This window comes from Heterocephalus glaber, unplaced genomic scaffold (genome assembly GCF_053883595.1).
Source record: "Heterocephalus glaber isolate CG9 unplaced genomic scaffold, H.glaber_assembly_v1.0 deba00001509, whole genome shotgun sequence".
Taxonomy (NCBI): Eukaryota; Metazoa; Chordata; class Mammalia; order Rodentia; family Bathyergidae; genus Heterocephalus; species Heterocephalus glaber.
In genome coordinates, this window is record NW_028258325.1 from 32,172,007 (window position 1) to 32,196,978 (window position 24,972).

The 24,972-nt window shown below is 40.8% G+C and overlaps 2 protein-coding genes across 9 annotated transcripts in view; one reads left to right on the forward strand and one right to left on the reverse strand.

Moving 5' to 3' along the window:
• Positions 1–4,256, forward strand: part of Wdr19 (WD repeat domain 19) — an 80,062-nt gene extending 75,806 nt beyond the window's left edge. For 3 of the 4 annotated variants that reach the window (XM_087187476.1, XM_087187472.1, XM_087187474.1), the window contains one exon: positions 3,934–4,256. Coding sequence is in view for 1 of the 4 variants with exons in the window: in XM_087187475.1 (XP_087043601.1) it covers positions 3,934–3,943 (10 nt within the window). In the remaining 3 variants the exon portion in view is untranslated. The remainder of the gene's footprint in view (positions 1–3,933) is intronic. The other variant, XM_087187475.1, reaches the window with a different exon arrangement.
• A 2,396-nt stretch (positions 4,257–6,652) lies between these two features.
• The window catches only part of Rfc1 (replication factor C subunit 1), an 85,840-nt gene continuing 67,520 nt past the window's right edge, over positions 6,653–24,972 (reverse strand). For 3 of the 5 annotated variants that reach the window (XM_087187481.1, XM_087187478.1, XM_087187477.1), the window contains exons 15-26: positions 23,379–23,491; positions 20,670–20,784; positions 19,189–19,289; positions 18,710–18,847; positions 18,466–18,561; positions 18,256–18,354; positions 16,380–16,534; positions 16,142–16,259; positions 13,956–14,101; positions 10,282–10,495; positions 8,474–8,665; positions 6,653–7,182 (exon numbers count right to left, since the gene is read on the reverse strand). In XM_087187481.1, the coding sequence (XP_087043607.1) occupies positions 7,099–7,182; positions 8,474–8,665; positions 10,282–10,495; positions 13,956–14,101; positions 16,142–16,259; positions 16,380–16,534; positions 18,256–18,354; positions 18,466–18,561; positions 18,710–18,847; positions 19,189–19,289; positions 20,670–20,784; positions 23,379–23,491 (1,571 nt within the window). In that variant the 3' untranslated portion in view covers positions 6,653–7,098. The remainder of the gene's footprint in view (positions 7,183–8,473; positions 8,666–10,281; positions 10,496–13,955; positions 14,102–16,141; positions 16,260–16,379; positions 16,535–18,255; positions 18,355–18,465; positions 18,562–18,709; positions 18,848–19,188; positions 19,290–20,669; positions 20,785–23,378; positions 23,492–24,972) is intronic. The other 2 variants (XM_087187480.1, XM_087187479.1) reach the window with 1 other exon arrangement.

Sequence of the window (24,972 nt, forward strand, 5' to 3'; positions counted from 1 at the left end):
ATCTTTAACAAAACTTACCTACCAGTCTACTCATGTGTCTCTAAATTTGAATCTTTTTCAATTCCTCCTGACAATATTCTGTAATTTTCTACATGAAAGTCTTTCATGTTCAATTTACGCACAGGTAATTTGGGGAGAGTCTGGTACTAAATGGAATTTAATTTTTTTCATTTTTTGTTTGTATGGCAAAGTGCAACTGACTTTACTGACCCTACATCCCACAACCTTTGTAAATTCACTTATGTCTAGTAGTTATAGTAGAGTCCTTTAGATTTTCTATGTAAATAACCATGTCTACAAATACAGGAAAATGTTCTTCCTAACTTTTACAACTTTTTTCTTCTGTGTATCGCACTGGCTAGGCTCCCCAGTACAGCATGGTATAAAAGGAGTAAAGTCCGCATCCTTGACTTGTTCATTGTTGGGGGAAGATGTTCAGGATTTCACTCCTGTCATGTTTAGCTGTAAGATTTTTCAGAAAGCCCTTCTATGTAAAAAGAAGCTTCCTTGGGGCCGGGGATTTAGCTCAGTGGTTCTGCCGCCTGCCTCACAAGCGCAAGGTCCTGAGTTCGATCTCCGGTACCAAAAAAAAAAAGCTTCCTTTTATTCCTAGTTTGCTGAGTTGAATTTTGTCAGATAAACTTTCTGTACCAGTTGAGAGAAATGTTTTTCCCCTTATTTCATTAACTTGGTAAGTTATATTTATTTGGAGTATTAAAATCAATTTTCAGGGGATAAACATACTTGATCATAACCCTTTTTTCATGTACTGCTGGATTATTTTGCTAATATTATACTGAAAATACTATCTATATTTGTGAAGGATATTGGTCTGTAATTTTCGTTTGCTGTAATCTGTCAAGTTTTGTTATGAGGTTGAATTTTGGAATACAGTTTTGTTACTTGTTTTCGATTTGCCCTAGCCACCCCTTGGTTTTTGTTCATTTTTGTTTTGGTACTAGGGATCAAACTCGGGGCCTTGCACATGTGAGGCAGGTGCCAGAACCACTGAGCTAAATCCCCATAGCCTTCACATAATTTTTAGTATTTTATTTCTCTATAGACTTGCCTTTCCAAATTTTACTTGGTTAGTAATTATTTCATATGTATACATACATGCACACACACACTATAAACCCTACATTACAGTGATATTTTTCTCTTTGTGTGTTAGGGTCAGGGAGGTACAGGGGACTCAACCCAGGGCCTTGCTTATATGAGGCAAGCAGTCTACCACTGAGCTATATCCCCAGCTCTTTTTAAAATCTTTGAGACAGAGACTCACTAAGTTGCCTGAGCTGGCACCAAACTTGGGATCCTGCTGCCTCAGCTTCCTGAGTAGTTGAGATTACAAGCATGTGCCACCATGTCCAGGTATCATTTTTCTTTAGTCATGTTTTTTTTTTGTTTTTTGGAACCGGGGATCAAACTCAGGACCTTGCGCTTGCGAGGCAGGCAGCAGAACCACTGAGTTAAATCCCCGGCCCTTTTAGTCATGTTTTTAAAAGAAATTGTAAGAAACATGGATGTAACCTGTACTTCCTTGCTTTCCTAAATCCAGGTTTCCACTGGGATTATTTCCTTTCAGCCTGAAGAACTTCCTACATATAACATTTCTTTCAAGTACACATTTGCTGTGACTATTTCTCTGTATTTCATTTTTGAAGGATGTTTTCACTTGATATGGAATTCTGGTTATTTTTTCTTAAAGCACTTTCAAGATACTCATTACCAATTTCAAACACCCTCATTTTCTTGTATATACTGTTTTCTTTATGGCTGCATTCAACACATTCTCTTAAGTTTTTACTTCTGACTGTATTGACTAGGTATGGTCAATTATTTACTTACAGGGATTTTCTAGGTTCTTTCTATCTGTATGTCTATTTTCTCATTAATTTGGAAATTTGGGGACATTGAGTCATGAAATATTTTTTCTATGAATCTATTCTCTCAGTGTAGGACTCGTGACTGTATTTGACTCCTTGATATCCACAGGTCATCAGGATTCTTTCATTTTTATGTTTTTCTGTGTTCTTCATATGAATTTTTGGTCTATAAGTTCACTGACCTTTCTTCTAAGGAAAATTATTTCAGATTTTTTGTACTTTTCCGTTTTAGAACATTCATGTTTAGTTTGTTTTCTAAGTTCCCCCATCTATCATTCCTTATGACTGTATTCATCTTTACATCTTTGAACATTTTTTTTTTTTTGGTACCAGGGATTGAACTTGGGTCCTTGTGCTTGTGCAGCAGGCGGCAAAACCACTGAGCTAAATCCCCGGCTCTTTGAACATATTTTAAATAGCCATTTTATTATATAGGAAACCCCAAGTATACATAATTTAGGAGCAAAACAACAGGTGATAATAAATAGGGAGGGAGACTTTGTAGAGATGGAAGGAGGGGATGGAGAAGTAAAAAGGACTGTGATATGCACACATACCAGCTCCCCACAATGAATAATCTATATAAGGAAAAGGGGCAGGGAAAAAAAGCTGTTTCAAAGTACTTGGCTGTTATTTCATCTTGTGTATCAGCTGCACATGGTGGTGTGCCCTGCAATCCCAGCTACTTGAAATGAGCCTAGGGCAGTAGGACAATTTAGTGATACTCTGTCTCAAAGGAAAAAATAGAGGGCTGAGATACAGCTCAACACTGCTTGGGTTCAGTCCCTAGTACAGCCAGTCAGTCATCTCAGGACCATCTTCTATTGATTTTTTTTCTTGATTATGTCACATTTGCCTGTTGTGCCCCACCCCACATTTAGTAATATTTTATAGTATGCTGGACATTATGGATATAAAACCTTGAGATTCCCTGTTTTTTACAAAATGTTGACTTTGTTCCAGCCAGAAGTTAAACTCTTGTCTGCCCAGCAGTTAAAAAGCTTTGCTGAGTTCAGCCTCTGAGCTATTGCTTTTCCTGGGCTTTGTATGAGTCTTCTCTAAGCATGCAAAGTTCAAGGATTTGTGTGAAGTTTACAGATTTGGAGCTGCCCCTCTTCAGCATACTCTCCCTCACATTTCAGTAACTCCAGCAGCCACAAGCTCTCCTCTGACTCCTCAAGCTGTTAAGACTTGATTTCACTGCTTATCTCCTCCCCACACCTCGTGGCCTTGTCCCCAACAGGTAAAAAGCCACATGGACATGAACTTTAGCCAGCAGAGTTCTCCTGCTGCTTCTGTGAAAGGTTCATGCCTTTCCAATTTTTGCCTATTTTAGCTGTTCTCTGATGCCTTTGAGTAGCTGTTTATATTTTGTCCCAAGCTTGTAATTATCGTCTCTGTCATTTCCAAAGGCGGAAGCTTATTTTTAATAAACCTGCACAGAACTTCTCCAAACAGTAAAACAGGTAATCCTTTAAAGAAGTGCACGGGCTGGGGATTTAGCTCAGTGGTTCCGCCCCCTGCCTCACAAGCGCAAGGACCCAAGTTCAATCCCCAGTACCAAAAAAACCCAAAAAACAAAAGAAGTGCAAGACCTGAACCATGAGACATCTGAGCTCCTTGCAGAGGTGCCCTCAATGAATTACCACAATGCACTGTCTTCTGAAAAAGCCACAGTGAATGTCTGCTAATATAGTGAGTCCTGGTCAAAGTTATTGTTCACTGGTATTTAGACAAAGAATCCTTAATTTCAAGAAAAAGTTTCTCTTCAGTTTACTGACCACTTAAGCTTGCATTTGCTCATTCTTTCCAGTGAGGTGGCTACTTCCTTCATTACCTCATGGTAAAGGATTAGCAGCTTCCCTACATGCCCGTGGGGAGTTGCAAGGCCAGCACTGAAACCCAATCCTGATTACAGACCGGAAATTTCTAATTTGAATGTTGTGTTCCTGCTCCACATTCCAGAAATGAGCAGGAAATGTGGCTGTATTACCTGACACTAATGCTGGCTATTACCTGACACCCTTCTAAACACATCCATTAGTCCTTTCTAGAGATGACACTCCTGGAAGACACATTTGTCCTCAGAGGCTGAGCTTCCACCCCTGCTGGATTTCAGGATGGTCCTTCCTGGCTGCAGAAAAAGAAAACAAAGGTGACCTCCCTTCATCAGCACTTCCAACTCTGTAGAGTGGCACAACAGTGACAAATAACCTTGCTGTTTAATGTACTTTGTATATCTCCTCTCCAACATCTTACATATTGTATGCTCTGTAATTTATAACATAATTGTAAATATTCAGCTTTTTTGATATCTTTTATACTTTGAAATATCACCCTTAAAATAAAATTGGTGGCTAAACAGAATGTTTTTTCTTGGACTTGGAGACAAAAAGAGACAAAAGGTAGCTTTGAAGCACATTTGTGAGTCTGAGTAACATGTAGGTTAATAGTGTTAAAAACTTTGAAATAAATTTATACAAGTCAAGGCTATTTAGCAGGATCAATCCCAGGATCAAAACACCAAAAACCAGCAGAATCTATTTTTGAAAGAAATGAATAAAATTAGAACCTCAGTTATCTGCTGAGTCATCCTATTGCACAGAAAAAAAAACACTATCTGGAATCTTCTCCCAGGTGTCTGTCTCTCTGTCTCTGTCTCTCTCTGTCTCTGTCTCTCTCTCTCTCTCTCTCTCTCTCTCTCTCTCCCCCCCCTCCCTCCCCCCTCCCTCTCCCCCCTCCTCTCTCCTCTTCTCCCAGGCTCCACACACACACCCACAATCTGGAATCTTCTCCCAGGCTCCACACACACACCCACCCACATGCTCCAAGGAAATCGATACTTTTCCTACAACTCCAATATTTGCTGCTTTGCTGTCGATGGCCACTGTTACCAAAGCCTATAAACAGCAAAAATGAGTCCTAAGTGAAACTGAAATAATCAGATAATGATTTTATACTGTGGCCGTCAGCAACCTGAGTGTTACAATGGTACTTTTGAGCCGAGGCAAGGGCCCAAAATGCCAATAATGCAGTATTTTAGAGCACCCAGGTATCTGCACTTGGGGAAGCCTCAGCTTCATGGGCTGTGTCCTTCCCTCCCAGTGGCTGGCTGGAGAAGCGGCCTGAGGCCTTGGGCTTCCTAAGTGGTGCAGTCCAGGTTATTAACATAAAACCTATGCAGAGCCCCCTGCTTCATCCTGTATCTTATCACTGGAGGGACGCCGTAAGGCTAGAGGGTACAAACCTAGGCACTTGGAACTTGTGAGGGTGAGAACATTCTATTTTGTGAATTGCAGGCCTTAGACTTTCACCCATGAGCACAACCCAACAGAACCTGTTTAGGAAGACACACTCTTTCTAGTGCATAAAACAAGCTACTCGTTTAAAACTTCGAGGATGAATGATGGTGCTGTAGGACTTCCAGAATTTCATGTGATGAAAGACTAAGCTGCACAGTCTCTTAGGGATTTCAAGATGGCCAAGAGTTGGTGGATCTCAGAAAAAGCACATGCATGGTTTTATGCTGAAAGATGATGCGTGGCAGTGGATGGCTCCAAAAGGCCACTTTGGTAGAGCATGAGTGAAGACTGAATCCCACACAGACCTTTCAGCAGAATCACATCCAAATGCTGCAGCCCCAACTCCCACCTGCCACTTGCCTCAGCCATTCATTCACGGCCAAGAGGGCTTCAAAGAGGGGTCAAACAGCACTCTATTGTCATCCTCATATATTAAGTAGCATATTTCTAATTCTAAAATGCTATTAACCTTGTATACACCATGTCATTGTGTTTAGAGTATTCACAATTCAAATCATCACACACACAGAAAGGACACTGCTCTTTATTCTGGCTGCCAGGAGGTTGCAGGCCCTTTTCTGGAGTGTACAGAGCACCTGGGGAGGCGGGACCTGCACCTCCAGTATGTCAGAATGCCTGCACGAAGCAGCCTGGCTCTAACAGAGAGAGGGGCAAAGGCTTGAGGCAATGTTTTCTTTTCATATACACTGATCTCTAGGAAAGACAGTTTTCACACTGGTAAATACATTTTAAATGTCTCAAGAACTTTGTCTCATCCCCCAACAGAACGACGAGTCCTTAAACAGAGGGGACACAACCCTTATCTTACATTCTTCATAATGTCTACATCCAGAAGCAGCACATACCTCTGAGCATTTACTGTTGAGATTAAAAGGCAGCTGGGCACCTAAATTCCAGACTAGATCTACAGCCTTGGGGCCATTCCACAAGCATAATTATAGGTAGAGCCTGAGGACTTCTGGAATCCATCAGAGGACAGAACTCAATCTCCAGGGGCAGAGTAAACAAAAGCCAGAGTTCATCCTGGCCCGGCCAGAGCCTCCCAATAGGACCCCACCTCAGGCCTACTGGTTTGAGCCTGACGGGCTGAGCCTGCAACAGGATGGGAGCCTGGCAACCCTTGTGCAGTCCCCACACCCTCTGGGTCCCCAAGGCCTCTCCATGAGAGTACTCACAGAAGTGACCAGGTCAGCACAGAGGGAGCGACGCTGGGATTCAAGCTCTTGACTCTGACTACCAATGTTTCACACAACTGGTTAGTAAGGAACCATCAGCTTTTTAATCCAGTCACCTGCAAATTAATAAGTAATATACCAACATGGCATTTAGCTGTACAAGATGATAATCTTAAAGAAAGTTTTTACATGTGGAACATTTTTATTCCTAATTTATACTTTGCAAGATATTTGACAATGTACAAAGAATACCCAGTTCTAGTGATGACTGTTTTGTATTATGATTTATTTACAAAATTTCACCACATAATAACTACCTTTTAAAAAAATCAGCATTGGTCCAATACGGGCCATGAGGGTAACTTCTTCAGCCTGTAAAAAAAGATGCCTTAGTACCAGTGCTCCTGGGTTTGTTACTGCGAACTAAAATCTGACTGCAAAGCCCATATGTAGTTTCTGGATATAATGAGATAACAGTCATTTCGAAGCACAACAATCAAATTAGATTGGCAGGCGACAGTGGAGGACCAAAGCAGTCTCTCAACCTCTATAAGAGGTGTACGTGAGCCTTCCAGTTACATCCTGCTAGCTGTACCGCCCTGTACAAAGGAGTCTCCAGGTCATTCCGTGATGCCAAATGTTGTTCCTCTGGAAAAACAGTGAGACTGGTCAGGAGGTGAGTAAGACATGGCTGTTGGTAGTGAAATAGTTTCATTTCTTTAAACTTTTTCCTTTTCCTTTTTTGGACTCCTTATCTTTTTCTGCTTTTGAGGGCTTTGAAGATTTTGTTTTTCTCTGTTGGGAGAAAAAGATCCACAAAATAGTTAAGTAGCCATGTTTATAAGTACATGAAATAAGCTCATCTCTACAATATACATAACCTTTACCTGCAGCTTAATTTAAAAAAAGGAGCAGTACAAACATATGGATCGTGGACTACTGCTACCTCTGATGAACAGACTTAAGCAACATTCAGCTCGTCAGAGCTAACAAGATATCTATAAAAACTGCAAACAATCTAGAACCCAGGTTTATTGTCCATGTAAGGCAATTTCTTGGATTTGGAATCCAGGTATTTTTAGGAGAGATAAAAAAAGATGATTTACCAATATGGTAATGTTTACATGAAGAACTTCCTTTTCTTTCAGTTTCAGGCTGGAGATCTAAATACAGCCATTTTGTGAAGGGGAAAGAGGAGAGAGGGAGACAAGCTCTCAGGTGGAGCAGAGAGTGCCACACCAGAGAAGCAGAGGCCAGCTTCTTGCTCCGCCCTGGCTGGCATCTGCCTACCACATAGGAATGCACCACCCAAAGCAAAGGGGAGGGAAAGACAAGACCTCGCCTGCCTTGGCCACTGTACACAATGGGCTCACAGGAGGAGTTTCATCTTCCCGGAGAAGACAAGGAAGGGGCAAGTTTAGCTCTGAGCAACTTCAGCAGGCAATTCAATGGCTACAGCAAACACAAGAGAAGGGAAAAGCGGATTTGTTTAAAAAAAATTGTTTATGCTATGGATAAGGAAGGATATGCCAACAGCCAAATAAATAAAAATGATTTTTTTCCTTTCAGATTATATGACATCAATATGATGGCCTATTTTCTTGCTATTTAGCTCTTCTACTAACGTAAGAAGCTATTTCGGGTAGGGGAAAGGAAAAAAGAGAAAAGAAAAAATATGAGAAAAGGAAAAAAATGGAAACGAAGTCTTTGCAAATAGGGAAGGGTGGAGGGGGTAAAGCGAGGGCAGGGGAAGGGGAAAAAAAAAGAACCAAGATACTCATGTAATGGTACAAGATCTCAATGGTGAATGTAACTGTATTTTATAGCAAAAATGTACCAATAAACTTAATGGGAAAAAAAAATTTAATAAACAGTTTTCTACATTAAATGGAAAAGAAAACATTTAGTGATCTAAAAAAAAAAAAAAAGCTATTTATAAAAAGATTGTCTAGTGGGCTGGGGATTTAGCTCAGTGGCATCTTGCCTGCCTCACAAGCACAAGGTCCTGAGTTCAATCCCCAGTACCACAAAAAAAAAAAAAGATTGTCTATTTTGAGGCTCTCTTATCTGTAGCTTAAAATACTACCTTGATCATAGCATCAGTCTCTATAGCATCTTGGTCCTTCTCATCAGACTGGGAGTCATCTTCATGTAACTCTTCATTGTAGTCAGAATCCAGCATCGGGCCTGTACTGGATCTTGGTGTCTTTATTACCTGAAGTGAATATGGGGTGAGGTGGGCCTCCTTATTGTAAGTTCTTGTGAAGGCTGCTTTCACCTGTATGAAAGGAGTAGAGGGAGAGAGGAAATAATTAAAAATCTTTTAAGTGCCAAACAATTTATTTTCCAGTGCTGAGGATTGAATTTGGGCCCTATGCACACTAGGCAAGTGCTTTATCCCTGAGTTGTATCAAAAGCCCTGCACAACTCTTCAAAACACTTATAACCCTAAAAACTTTGAAAGAAAAGGCTGGAAGCCCCTTAAACTATCTGCAACATATTTATGCATGTACAGGTAAATGGCAGTACTGTATATGCACTTTTCTATGGACAAGTTCTGTGTTTTTCATGACGTTCTTAATAAGGTCCATGATGCAAAAAAGACTAAAAATCAGTATCTGAGAACTTTAGGCCAGTAAAAACACAAAGTCACTTGAAGTCATATTTTTACCTATTCAGCACATTTCTATGAAATAATAAGCAAAGTTAGTCTAAGAAATAAAAAACAAAAAAACTCATTATAAAGTACAAGTTGGCCTTTACTACCAAACACCTAAGCTACCTTTACCGTGATAATACCAGTTACCTCAAAATCTAAGTAACTTACAAAGCTCTAACTTCAAGCTTCCAACCCTAATTCTAGACCCCTGGGAATGCCTAACAGTAGATGTCTACTGTAAGAATTTACTGATGACCATTAAGTCCAGTCAAAATTCTAGGGAGAAAAACTGACAATATGTCTTCTAAAGCAGCATCAAGTAAACTGGCCCACGAATGAGGTACTAGATATTACACCTTCATGTTACATCACTTGAGTTATGCAAATAAAGAGGGGACACACTTTTACATAGTAGATTATCCAACTGGAATAAACTCTGAATCCACAGATTAAAAATGGCAAAAATCCTCAGTCCTCTTACTTCCCCAGCTTAATCCCTCTACTCTTAATTATATTTGCTCCTCGGATTTGAATTCTTGCTTTTCCACTACTCAGCATGAATCAGAGATGCAAACACAAATTATCAAATCTAGAAATACACCCTTTCCCCTGCCTCCCTCTTCTTCCTCCTCTCTTATTTTGAGGCAGGTTCTCACTAAGTCGCCCATGCTGGGCTTGAACATGTTAGCTTCCTGCCTCGGCCATCTGTTACGGTTTAGGTCTAAAATGTCCCCCGCATGTGTGTGGAAGGTGACTGGATCCAGGGAGTGCCATACTTATCAGTGGATTAGTGCACTGATGAGTTCATAGCTGACCTGCCGTCAGTAGTGGGGCCTGCTCAGGGCAGGTCACTGGGGGCCTGACCTGGAAGGGTGTATTCCTGTCCCCTGTTCCTCCCTCCCTGCTTCCTGGCTGCCGTGGGTTGAGCACCTTTTCCTCTGCCATGCCTCTCTGCCATCCTGTTTCTGCATGGAGCCTGCCAACCATGGACTGAGACCGTGCGCCTGCTCCTTTCAGTTGTGGGGGTTGGTATCGTGTCCAGTAGGGGAGGCCTATAGCACTGTGTCTTCACTGTACTCAAATATGACCTTTGGAAAGCAAAGGCCATGAGAAGCAACAAGCACTTACGGGGGAGACGTAAACCTTTTTAAAGGCCCTGAAACAACCCTGCAGCACTGCTAGGCCCAATCTGGTCATCATGAAGTGACAGAGAACCAGCGGAAGGCACAGCTCACCTTGGGATCCAGTCTGGAAAAAGGACTGGGTTTACCACCCCAGCTGCTAATTTCCATGATATTCTCAAAGTCTTCTTTCATCAAATAATATGTGTTCATAAGTGCAACCACATCCTGTACTCCTTCTACCCCTTGAGAAGTCAAGGGCTGGACAAGTGCGTCTCTTATGTGCGAGAGGTAATCCATGTTCACAGTCCTTTTGCTGGAGTAAGTTCTGAAAGCCAAAACAAAAGACGCACCTGCAGTCAACAGTAAAACTATGTCGCCAACTCAGGCCAGCACACACATCAACACTGATTCATCAGGAGGTCTCCGATGCAAGGTTAGTGATGCTCCCTGGAAGGCCTACAATTTAACAGGAGGTGGGGGCAGCCCAGCACACCACCTCAGGGTAATGGGCGCACATCACTGTGCACAAGACTGTTTCCTACCTCCCTGGATCAGCGAGTGGAAAAGTAAACATGGCTGCTACCCACCTCAAGGCAACAGCAGTATTTCTCTATGCTCATTCTGATCTATCCATAAAGAGTACTCACTCCAAGTTCCAAAATACTAGAAGCATCAGTACCTCAAGTGCCACCACCACTTCCAATCTGGGCGCAATGCTTTCTGGTTTCAGATTATAACGTACAAAATGGCATATCAGTGCCTTGCTCACACTTGCTCATACCTACACTCTAAAATCGTCACTTCAAGAGGAGAGTTCCCCAAACCTAAAAAACCGCAGACCATGTTCCTGCAGAATCAGGGCCAGGGATTTAGCTCAGGGGTTCTGCAGCCTGCCTTGCAAGCTCAAGGTCCCGAGTTCGATCCCTAGTCCCCCCCCAAAAAAAAGAATCAAAGTGATCCACCTTGGCCAAGGGAAGACAGGGAACAGGCTGACCTGCTCAAAACTAGATGTCACCAGCAAATGCGCTCTCCCTCCCTCCCTATCTCTGTCTCTGTCTCTCTCATGCTGCTGTCTTCAAAACAGAAATAACTGTACAAATCAGTACTTCAAATGCCACCATCCTAAATCTTTTCAACCTAGCTGCCTCCATCTTCAATCCAGGCAAAGATAAATATTCTTACTTTAAACAAGACACCTCAAAAGCTGCTGGTATCAGAACCCCTGATTCTCGTTTCTTTAAAAATCACCTATGGGGGCCGGGGATTTAGCTCAGTGGTTTCGCCGCCTGCTGCACAAGTGCAAGGACCCAAGTTCGATCCCCAGTACCAAAAAAAAATAAAAAATAAAAAATAAAAATCACCTATGGCTCCTGCTCCTGTCTTCGGGTAACTGTCTGAACCTCAAGAAGCCACACCATTCTTTCTCCATCACAAATCTGGAACCTCGAGACTGTTTCATTACCTAGGCACTCATTTCCTATAGATATAGTCTTCCATCATCACGAACAGTAGTACTTGAAGAGATGGAGTGTAAGTCCCTAAGCCACAGAACCCAAGAAGATCACAAAACAGTTCCACAATAATTATATTGCACTTTATCTCATACAGACAACACTGAATTTGGCAAAGTTTAAAGGTGCCATCTAATGTACCTAAAACAAGGGTTCTTAACTTCAGGAATCTGTAATTACCTTAAAATTGTGTTATTTAAGCATTGTGCATTTTGGGAGGAAGAAAGATCAAAGCTTTCAGATTTTCAAAGACACTTAAGAATCCCCAAAAGAATCAAAATCATACTTTCATTTTTCAAAGAGGAAGAGAAACCAAGGCCTCTAGAAATTTACTGATTTGATTAGGGTTAAAAAGTTAAGTAGGAACAAAAAAACAAAAAGGGCTGAGGATGTAGCTCAGTGGTAGATCATTTGCCTACCATGCACAAAAAGCCCTGGGTTCAATCTCTAGCACTGCAAAAAAAAAAAAGTTGGAAGGTCCTAATGTTATGGCTTGTATCTAGGTGTCCTCCAAAGCCTCATGTGCTCATAGGTGGGGCTTTGGGGAGGTGCCTGGGTCATGGGTGTGATAATGGATTAGTCCACTGATGGGTTTAGCATAGTTCTGGATATGAGTAATAGATTTACTGAGGAGGGAAGGCCCATCCTGGGTGTGGGTGGCAATAACCAATAGGCTTGTAGCCTGGGTGGAATAAAAAGAGAAAGAATCTCTGCTTCCTGCCTGTCATGCCATGGACTGCTTCTCTTCCACCATGCCCCTCGGCTGTGCCACCTTGCCGTGGAGCCAGCCAACTGTGGGCTGAAACTTCTATAAACTGTGAGCTCAAAAAAATCTCCTCCTCCAACTTCTGAGTGTCAGGTATTTTGTCCCAGCAACAAGAAAGTAACTAAGACACTAACCTGCCCAAAAAATCATGAACTTCACTATCTATGTCCATGCTGATAATAACACCCTGTACGTGATCCATTAAGCAACACTTAATGAGCAATTTTATGTGCCAGATGAGTAAGTCTCAGTTCCTATCCCCAGAAAGGTTCAGTCTGGGGAGAATGAGTAAGCCATAAACAATATGGAAGTCAAGGGCTCAAAATCTTCATGTAGTATGGAGGGCAACAGGATGGGTGACCCTGCGAGTGAGCATGACCTTCAAACAGCAGTGGACAGGGAGCAGGAAGGAGCTGAGAGGCAGTGCCAGCTGGACCCTGAGAGCAGTGGGGAGAAGCAGCTTCTCCCAGCTTCTAGGGGCTGCCTGCACTCCTTGGCTGATGCTTCCCTCCCCGTCTCCCAAGCCAGCAGAGCTGCATCTCTCCCTCCCTGTCTCCCTCTGCCCACTCTGACTCTGCCACTGCCACCTCCCTTTTATAAAGACCCTTGGATGACACTGGGCCTACTGAGATAACCCAGGATCATCTTCCTATCTCAAGACAACAATGAATTTGTATTGTTTTAAGCCCTTCTGTTGTGATAATTCATTAGAGCAGCAACCAAAAACTAACCTAATGATTGGAAAAAAGACTCATCTCAAAGGCTGAGAAGAAGGAACTTAGCAGGGAGAAGAATTTTACAAAAAGAAGAAAGGAACTATCTCAGCTTTAACCAAAAGTTATGTGTGAATCTGGGAACCAAATTAATATTCTAGGGATCAGAAGTGGAAATTATGATTGCTCAGGTAGTTCGCATGGTCATAAATGAATCCTTAAAGTTTACTTAGTATTTGCTGCATGCACATTTTGTAAGTTTCTAAACTTTAACAAAACTGTACCAAACACAAGTATTTCTGAGCTTCTTCAAACTTTTCCCAGTACATTATTTTTCTTTCCAGGATCTGAGTGGCCTCCTCCTGTTACTAGCCTGTGTTTCCCATCTCAAATGACTAGGTCAGTTTACTACTGAAGTAAAAACTAGCTCCCTTCTTCAAACAGTTCCATTTTTTCCAACTAATTATTCAGCAGCTGAGAAGTTATTCCCATTAGTAATAGGCACAGTCACAATAACAATAAATAACAGCACTACCTCAGATATGTACACTTTTTATAAGATATCTTAAAGCTACGACACATCTATCATCTGGCTTTATTGTCCAAAATCCTCTCAAGAGGATTACAGGTGATAAAACTCAGGCCTACAAAATATAAGGAATTTGTCCAGGACCATTTCTCAGTTAACAGTAAAATCAAACCTAAAACATAAATCTTTAGACTCACGCTATCCTTTTTTGGATAAAGGTTAATACCCCACCAATAAAATGCCAGAAATGGAATGACTCTACTTACCTAAGACTCATGTGCAATGCCAGGTCCTGCACGATTCGGTCATGTCTGCCTGTGGATGAGTGCTTCCCCAGCCAGCTCGGGAAGGTGGGAAACTGGGTCATATACCCCCTCATCAACTCTCCAGGAAGAACACTGGCATAAATGGCCTGGAAAAAAAATCAGTGGCAGTTCAGAATTTGAATTCAGTGCAGTCTCTTCTGTAGTAGCTGTTGGCTTCCATGGAGGCTGCTATGCTTTAGATATAATGTACACGTGTCTCGAAGCCCTCTTGTGCTAACATTTAATCCCACCGTGAGACACTAAGGGCTGGAAACTCAATTCACCTATAGTGTGTGGATCTGGGGGGTATGGAAAGTGAACTGGGTTAGGTAAGGTCATTAAGGCAGACTCTCCCCATGATGGAGTCCTGGTGGCTTTAGAAGAAGGGGACAGAAGCCAGGTGTGGTGGCACGTGCCTGTAATGCCAGCACTTCGGAGGCTGAGACAGGAGGGTCATGAATTTAAAGCAAGCCTGGGAGATATATCAAGACCCTGTCTCAAAAAAAAGAAAGAAAAATGAAGAGGGGAGACATCAAACACACATGAGCATATAAACCATACACACACAGGCACATACACTTCTCCACCTCTTGCCATGTGGTTCCCCGAACTCCCAGAACTGTGAGCTAAATAAATCTCTCTTCATTAAAACTTAACCAGGCTGTGGTACTGCATTAGTAGCAACCAAAAATGAACTAATTCACGGTCCATGGCAAATGAAGCAATGTTGCCCTGAGGACCTAATTACAGGGCAGTCAGATCCTGCCTCTGACAGGTAGTGTGGGCAACTCGGGAAAACTGAGTTGCAATCAACACCTAGGACAAAAGCACCATGGCCCTCACACAAGGAAACCATCTCACATTCTCAACCAGGGGATCACAACACCTGTTACCTCACAGGTGCCAATGTCACAGGACAGAATCAGCTTCAGAGAAATGCAACTGTCTCTCACATACGCAACCGAAAGCAGAAGTAGCTTAAAATATGAAGTCTAATAATTAGAGAATTCTCTGGCCTGAGAAAAATTTTAAAAAGTATCTTCAGATGTCTTTTATGGCCAAGGTTTTTGTTTCTTTAAAAGCTGGACTTTTACTCTATACCAATTTTATATCCTGTTCTAGTAATATTCTCTCTTAAGTATTTTTTCATATTAGATTACCTCTACAAATAGTTTTAAATGGTCCTAAATATTTCACCAAGAAAATTTATTATGACAATCACTATTCCTGTTGCTGGACATGGAGATTTTCTCCCAGTTTTTGCTGAGAATGAATGTACTTTAGGGAATATTTATATATATTAAGCACAATTTCTTTAGGATAAATTCTCAAAGTAATAAATATTAAGAAAAATAAATGTTTGGCTTTCTTTTTTTGCGTGTGATACTGGGACTGAACCCAGTATCACTAAGAAGCACTCTACTGCTGAGCTACATCCCCAGCCCAAGAAAAATAAACATTCTTAAAACCTAAAAAATTCTTTATCTCCAGAATGAGTTTTTGTATTTTGTTTTTGCTTTTGTTTTGAACCAATGTGTAGGTAAAATTAAGAAGAAGGTAGGGCTTCTGAAAATTCCTTGCTTATGCTCGGGCCACTAATACTATATAAATACAAAAAACTAGACAACACTCCTAAATATAAATGTCTGCCAAATTCTGTTTTCACTTTATGCTATCAACATAAGCAAGTACCCACTGTAAATGCAGTACTCAATGTAATATAGGGATTCTGGTTTCCTTTAGCAAAGAGGAAAATTAGAGGCCTGCCCTGGCTGCATTTAGCTATCTAGTGACCCTGGGAGAACCACAAATGACCAAAAAGAAAAGAATGGATTAAGGTAAAAGCCAGCAAATCAAACTTCCGAATCACATCTTTCATTACAGGCAACATCTAGCCTTCCTATTTCCATATATCCATCTAAACAGAATTTTTTTTTTTTTAACAGTAGAAAAATAAGCAAGATTAATAAACTAACCACAGGATATTTTCATCTGCAAGAGACTGGGGTTGTTGTTTTTTGGTTTTTTGTTTTGCCACAAAAGCCATAATGCTCATCTGGTATTTTAAGTAATTACAGGAGCCAAAATATATTTTGATCTCTTCAGCCAAAGCAGCATCCACACTTCGAGGCAAGTCCTTGGCTTACCTGTGTGGGCAGAAGACTCCAATTCTGCTTGCTCCGGATCTGGCTGTCCACTAGGTCCCCATCACATATGCTATCTGCTGCTCGGCTCAAGAGCATCAAGTGCTTTTTCATGTCACCCCTGCAAGAAAGAACGAAACTGTATTACACGGCTAACCCAGCCCTGGCTGCTCCCCGCCAAGCATTTGGCCTTCACAGTGCTGGGAGGGTAGTAATCCTCTTCACATGTCTGAGTGCTCACCCTGCAGCTACAGGCTTTACATGGAGGTAGTTCTCCTGGACAAAGAGGGGTGCAATCGAATAGTCATGAAAAAAGAGATCCGATTTGTCCATCAGTGACATATGAGCAGTCTCCTCTCCAGCTGCAAATACTTTCCGGGCAACATCAAAAGGGCCCTGAAAAGAGGAAGGGACACATCTATTAGAACGACCAAAATCCAAAACACTGAGCAACCAAGTATTTTGGGGGGGTTGTGAGGGGACCGCAACAAGAACTCTCATTGATTGCTGGAGGGAATGGTACTACCCCTTTGGAAGACAGTTTACCAGATTCTTACAAAATTTAGAATTTACCCAAATAAACTGAAAAATATCCACACAAAAACCTACATATGGGTCAGGTATTTAGCTCAGTGGTTCCACCTCCTGCCTCGCAAGCACAAAGTCCCAAGTTCGATCCCTGGTACCAAAAAAAAAACCCCTACATACAAGCTGGGTGTGGTGATGCACAGCTGTAATCCCAGCACTTGGGAGGCTGAGGCAGGAGGATCACTGTGAGCTTGAGGCCAGCCTGGGCTACACAGCAAGACCTGTCTCAAAAAAAAAACAAAAAAAACAAAAGAAGCCTACATACAAATGTTTACAGCAGCTTTATTTGTAACTGCCAAAACTTGAAAGCAACCAAGATGTCCCTCAGTAAGTGATAAACTTACTGGTATATCCAGACAATGGAATATTACTCAACAATTTTTTTTAAAAGCTATCAAGCCATGAAAAGACATGAAGGAGTCTTAAGCACCTATTACTGTGTAAAAGAAAGCCAACCTCTAAAAACTACACACTGCATGATTAAAAGTATATTACATTCTGGAAAGGGCTAAACTGTGTGGAGACAGCACACAACCACATTAGTGGTTGACAAGAGTTAAGGAGGCAGGAGAAAAGAGGAACCAGAGCAGAGGATTTTGGGAGCAGAGAAACTACTCTGATACTACAATGATGGATAAATGTCATTGTCTATTTGTCCAAAACCACACAATGTGCAACATCAAGAATGAACCCTAGGGCCAGGGATTAAACTCAGTGGTTCTGCTGCCAGCCTCGCAAACACAAGGTCCCAAGTTCGATCCCTGGTACCCCAAAAAAAAAAGAGAATGAACCCTAATGTCAACTGTGTACTCAGTGACACGATGTGTCCAAGGTAGGTTTACCAACTGCAACAATGCAGCACTGGAGGAGGGGATGCTGGTGGTAGGAGGGGCAATGAACGCTTGGGGAGAGGTACCAGATATTTGGGGAATTTCTGTACTGTCCACTCAACTTTGCTATGAACCTAAAAATGCTCAAAAAATAATACACTGGGCCGGGGATGTAGCTCAGTGGTTCCGGCGCCTGCCTCGCAAGTGCAAGGTCCCAAGTTCGATCCCTGGTACCAAAAAAAAAAAAAAAAAAAATATATATATATATATATATATATTTTTTAAAAAACACTACTCAATCATTGCTTTAAGTATAATATTAGTGCATGGGGAGCAAAGATAATTGATGCAGACCTCTACTTTCAGAGAGGTTAAACTATTTGAAACAGATTATTCCAGTCAGTACAAAACATTCAAAATATGAAAACCAAATAAGAGACTCTAGAAAAGCCATTTTGTAACTTTTGAAACATGAGTGTAATTTAAAACTTATCTCTTTCCAAAAATTTGTAATAGACATTTGACAATCCTTGAGGAAAAATTAATTTGAGTTAGCAGCCATCCAGAGGTTTGATAAATATTCACTGGCTCTAGAGGTGTGTCAAAGAAGGAGACTACTTTTATCAAGCCAGTGTCTGCAGAACAAGAAGTGTTTGGGCCTGGGACAGACAGTAACTAAGAAAGGGAAATGCACTTTACCAGTTTGATATCCTTCTTGGCCCGATGAGAATCAGCCTTGGCCTGGTCATACGTTAGTGCCTTACTTCGTGCACACCACAAACTCAGATTGTGTAAAACCTAAAATAATCACAAATAAAACATCAAAATGAGGAAATACTGCTGCTCGCCTCCCACAAGGTGGAAGGCATATTCTAAAGAATCAACAACTGTCACATAACAGTAACTTACCTGTCTAATATCTTGATTGGCTCCCAAGATTATTTCATTCATAGCTGGAGGAGGAATCTTTAAACCCTCCTTAAATGCAATAGACATCATAGCACCCTGAAATTAATAAGGGGATATCTTTAGTGACTTCTTAAAAACTCAAATAATCTAACATTTAAAAAATATTTGAGGTATTTTTTAAAACTTATCTTTAAATAAATAGGATAGTGTGATTTTTTTAAAAACTTTTTTTCAATTATCATACCTTAATCTGTTCAACTCGAGGTCTTGGAAAACGAAGATCAAAACAATAATGAACCAAAGAGCGAATCCTGGGATGATTTCTATCATTGCACATACAAATAATGGGAATTTTAGTATGTTTTATCAGGCCAATTAATTCCTAAAAGGCAAATTTATAACACAAAAATAATTATTTAAAAAATAAAAGACACCTCACAATGTATTTTTAGGTTTTAAAAACCTCAACAATGTGACTTAATTGCCATAAATATTAGTGTGTGAAAATTAAATAATTTTTAAAAAGTATCAACAGTAAAACTGGTGCCAGGCGTGGTGGTGCACACCTGTAATTCTAGCATGTGGAAAGCCGAGGCAGGAGGATTGTCATGAGTTCAAGACCAGTCTGAACTACACAGCAAGACCCTGTCTCCAAAAAAAAAAAAAAAAACCCAAACAGAGTAACACGTAAAACAAGAAACACACGAGTACACGACTCCTTACCTGAATCCCTCCCCTGTCCTCAGTGCCCGCCATGCCGTCCACTTCATCCATGATGAGAGCATGCTTTGCACTTACTGAAGCCTCTGCTCCACCTGCTCCACCTGACCCAGCAGGAGAAGAAACAGGACAGGACAAAACCAAAATGACACTGTTCAAAATGCTACTTTATGGAAAAATCGTAACACATTTTCAACTTCAAAAGCTGTAAGAGTAAGTAGCAAAAAATTCTCCCACCCCTTCTGTATGCCAAGTTTCCCTTCGCCGAGTTTCCCTTCCCAGAGTTTCTTGTATGTCCTTTGAAAGACCTCAAAGTATGTCTTGCATGTCCTCTATACACATTAAAAACACATGTGCATACAAATACATACCTTGATTTTGTCACTTAATATATTTTGGTGATTTGTTCCTTACCTGTAACACTTCATTTACAATGCAATTTAATATTCCACTTTATATATGTATCATAATTTAATCACTGTATATGCATGATATATTTAGATGCTTCCAAGCTTTTGCTGCGATAAATATCCTATGTGTATGTGTCATTTTGCACACATGTACATATATAATTAACTTTGAGAAACACTGCCAGACTACTTTCCAGAGTTGTACCAATTTACATTCCTGCTAACCATATATGAAACTTAACATTTCCTGAGCCACAGTGATTTTCTACTATTGAAAGCACCAAGAATTCAGGTAACCAAACAATATACCATAGGCGTTTTTTTGGGGGGAGGGGGTTGTTTTGTTTTGTTTTTTGCGGTACCGGGGATTGAACTCAGGACCTTGTGCTTGTGAAGTAGGCACAGTGCCACTGAGCTAAATTTCCAGCCCTACCATAGGCTTTAAACAGTCCATAATTTGAGCATCTTCATTTCCCCCATAAACTTTTGTTTTGTGGACCACCAACTACAACCTGAAACAGTAAATGTCTCTTCACCTCTGCTATACTTTTGCCTGAGATGCCATCTTCTATCTCCAAGTGGACGCTCTCTCAATTTCACTGCTTTTCAAACAAATATTACCCTCTTATAAGTAGCTTGCCTAAGGGCCCAAATACAACTTCCTCCTCATGCGCACACCGCATTACCTCACTCATCACACAGCACTATATTTATCTTCCTTCTTTACACTTGTGAACCCCTAACATCTTATGCAAAAGGCAAAAATATGTGTATGTACACCTTTTTATCACATTCTCAGAAAGCTTTAAGCCTAAAAATGGTCTGAGTTATGTCAGAGGGCTTTCTTTTTTTTTTTTTTTTTTTTTTTTTTGTACCGGGGATCGAACTCGGGTCCTTGCTCTTGCAAGGCAGGCGGCGGAACCACTGAGTTAAATCCCCGGCCCTACTTTCTTATTTTCTTGACAGCTGCATTTAGCTTACTACTATGTGCTTATCACATAGTAGTATTCAATACTGGTTACAGAACATTGAAATGAACATATCAAAACAACAGCAATTCAAAAAGCCACATACTTGAATAAAAGCCTTTGATGCTTGTATTATTCAGAGATTCAGCAACAATTGCCTTCAAACTGTTCTTACTCCGTGTGTCACTTGCATTTAGTTCCACATAGCTATATCCCAATTCCTAATCAAAATATTGGAAAAATATATATATATACTGAAAATCATAATAATCACAATGTAGATTAACTCCCCTCCCTCCAAAAGAAAGACTTGTTAAGAAGAGAATCTACAAATCACATAAAGAATCTTTAGTAAAAATATAAAGTATGGGAGCTGGGGATTTAGCTCAGTGGCATCACGCCTGCCTGGCAAGCTCAAGGTCCTGAATTCAATTCCTGGTACCAAAAAAAAAAAAAAAAATATATATATATATATATATATATATATATATATGATACTAACAGACAATGAGTTTTAACTACAGTATGCCTCACAATACTCCAAATTTTTAAAATATCATACATACATATGTACAGCGCATACACATAAGAGTTTGATCTTAAAACCTCAATTGGTAAATCACTAATCTGGAAGAGTATATTTAGCAAAGAATGTTACCAAGTTTGCTTCTTAAAGCCCTAAAACAAGTTAAAAATAATTCCAAGATTCAATATTAGATACAGAATTAATCATAAAAGCTGAAATGTAGTTCTTATTTTTTCAAGATAAATTATAAGACTAAGTTATTCTTTGTTGTAATTTTCCTCTGTAATTAGGAAAACTGAAGTTAATACTCATTCACTGTCTAAAACTATCAAGTTTTTAATTGCCTTCAGTTTTTTAATTACCAACAAACCAATGATAATAAAAGGAAGAGTTGCACTCACCAATGTAGGGACTAGGAAGAAAATATCGTTTTGTGTTTATAAATACTGCAAAAATATATGAAATTTTATACTTAAATTTTATCCTCTGATCTATACAATAAAGATGAGAAACCATCAACTTTATTATATAATAGAGGACTAGAAATCCAGCAATAAATTTAATCCCATATTCGACTAAGAACCCATGAGGTCTGATTTGCTGGGTACTACAGCAAATCAGGTCCTCTCATTGTCTAGAGATCCGCCAGGAATATAGATAAGAACAAAGGCGGAATCATAGTAGTGAAGAGAGAAACCCCAAATCAGATGACCTAGGCACAAAGTACTCCATCTGCCACATATCGATGACAATAGGACATATATTTAGTACACAGAATAATGGTGACGGCATGAGAAATTTGCATTTTTCAGGATCTGTAACATATTTATAATACTGGTTGAGTATCCTTTATTTGAAATGCTTAGAACCCAAGGTATTTCAGGTTTCAGATTTTTCAGATTTTGGAATATGTGCACATACTTTACTGGTCCCTAACCCAAAAATCTAAAATCCAAAATGGTCCGAAATCCCAGAGTGTCAACGTGACATTCAATAAGTTTTGGGTTTCCGAGCATTCTAGATTTCAGATTTTTGTACGAGGGATGCTCAACCTGTACCTATAAGATATTACACCAAGTGCTTAGCATACTGGCTTACTGGCACACATTATCTGTTACACTAGTCTGCCCTTCTCCATGGTTTCTTTTCGTGAGGCTTCAGTCACCCTAATCAACCACAGTCTGAAAACTTCACATGAAAATTCTATAGGTAAACAATCCGAAAGTTTGAACCTGCATGCTATCCTGAACAGCATGATGAAATCTCATGCTGTCCTGCTCCATCCTCCCCCAGGATGTGAATTGACCCCTTGCCCACATACGCAGCAGGAATACATGTCCTGCCCATATGAGTTAGATCTAGAATGTCCCCAAAGACAAATGTGTCCAGAGGTGAGGCCTCTGGAAGATGACTGGATGAGGAGGGTGCTATATGCATTAAGTGAACTGATCCATTGATTAGTTCACAGGTAAATGTGCTGGAAGGAGGTGGGGCCTGGACAGAAGGTGTGTGTCAGAGGAGGTATACCTTTGCAGGTTATACCTCCCTCCCTGGTTCCTCTCTTTTCTGTTTTCTACCTGCCCTGAGGTAAGCAATTTTCCTACAAGGCCTTCTACCATGTTTCTACCTTGAAGCCAGATGATCATGGACTGAATCCTCCTAACCATGAGAAAATTAAACCTCTCCTTTAAATTGTGGGTGATGGCTATTGTGTACCAGCTACAAGGAGCTGACCAATTCACTGCCCATTAGTCATTAGTAGCTGTCTTGGTTATCAGAGCAAGTGCTATAGTACCACAATGTTTGTGTTATTTTACTTAATGACAGCTCCAAAGAGCAACAGTAGTAATACAAAAAAAGGAACCAAGGTATAAACCATGGAACATGGAAGGACAGATTAACTTTGGTAGTATGTGGCAACGCAGTAGGGTATATAGGAAAAAACGTGTGTGTGTGTGTTTGTGTGTGTGTGTGTGTGTGTCTGTGTGCATAACATTCAGTACTATCTGCAACTTGAAGAATTCACTGGGGATCTTGCAATGTAGCCCCCACGGTTAAAGGACTAGTGTACTGTAATAACCAATATAACAGGCAATATTTTTAAAAGAATGAAAATGACAAATGTCACCAGAACAAAAGCAATTCCTTAAAAGTCTGATTTTAGAAAAATATACAGGGCAGGTTTACATACACACATCACACGCATATTCTCACATACATGCAAGCATTTCTCCTACACACTACCACTCAGGGGTTATCTTTCCAACCACACAATGACTGAGCACCCACCTGACACACAAGAGAAGCCGTGGTAGTCTTGCCAACTCCTGGAGGGCCTGAGAGCAACGCTGCTTTAAAACTAGAGCCATCATCTTTGCCGGCAAATTTACCAAACTTTGCTGCTAGAGAAAAAGAAGTTCTGGAGTGTTAAACCTGTATTAGCTAACAGAAATTCAGGAACAGCAGAATCATGCGTTAACCTCCCAGAGAGAGGAAGCCTCCCATTTAGTCTTAAATTTGCAGAGTATTTTCTACAAATTATAAACAACAGTTTTCTGCTGAGTAAAATTCTACTATCTCATCTCTGCTCAAAATAAAAAACTAAAATTAATTTCTTTTCAAACTCTGATGTGAAACAAGAAATTTATGAATCTCCTCCTACAAAACCACAGGCCATGGAGCATATTGCTAGGACTCGAAACTGCCTCCACCTGTCCCCAGCTGGAGTACTCTAGTCCAGACTTAACCCCTCTTCACCTGTCTCTTCCTTTGTACAATGAGGATCAGCAGCAGTACAGGAGCTGGTGTGGGTGCTGCAAAGATGATAAGGCTGAGCACAGGGCCTGGTGGGTATGTCTCAATAAATGTTAACAAGCAGCATCAGCTACCTGCTGAACACATGCTGCAGACACTGTGTGTACCACCGTTTGCACAGCACAGTGCTTTTCCTCACCTCACCTCACCATGTGGATTCTCGCACAGAAAGAGACTCAGTGAGCGCTCCACAGCTGAGGGAAGTGGTTGCCACTCAGCCTGCCAGCACAGGGAAGAGAACCTACAGCTTACCTGAAGCCTTAAAGTCTTCTCCAGACACACAAAACCCTTATCCCCCGTTTAAGGTGAACTTTACGTGGTTTCAGAAAAGAAGGACTCAACTTAAACTTAACCCTGTATCATTACACTTAAAATATTTAACAGTTATGCAGAAAGCCATCTGGCTTTGCTGGCCAAGTCTAGCAACCATGTAGTTATTAACAACCCAGTCATCACTATGAGGATTTGCCAAAGTGCTCACAACATCTGTCCTGTTTCTCACATACTATCCCACAGGGCTGTGGCTGGAGCTACTGACATTTGCAACGTGTAACTTCAGTTCCAAAAATACTCTGGACACTAAAGACATATTTTGGCTTTTCACTCTCCATGAAAAATTCACAGTAAACCCATGCATACATAAACTACCAGAGCACAGGCCTAACAAGCCTGCCTAAAGCAAATCACACACGGTCCTGGGATTTCGAGTACCAGCTCTGTACGCACGCCTCAGCTACTGACTCACACCTTTCCCTAGTGCCCTGGGACTCCTGAAAGTCATCTGACCTTTGGACATGCCCTTTTTTCCACCCAACCTTTACCCTTCCTTTCACCTATCTCTTACTTGGGACCCAAATCTTAGCCTATCTACTTCTTTCTACGGGAAGAGAACACACCTCTTCATCCCTGAACACCCCTCCATGCTCGCAGCACCCTATACTCATCCCTGTAATGGTACTTGGTATGATACTTTGGGGAGGGGAGGGTACTGAAGATTAAACCCAAGACATGCATACTGAACTACGTCCCCAGCTCTTTTAGAATTTTTTAAATTTTGACACAAAGTCTC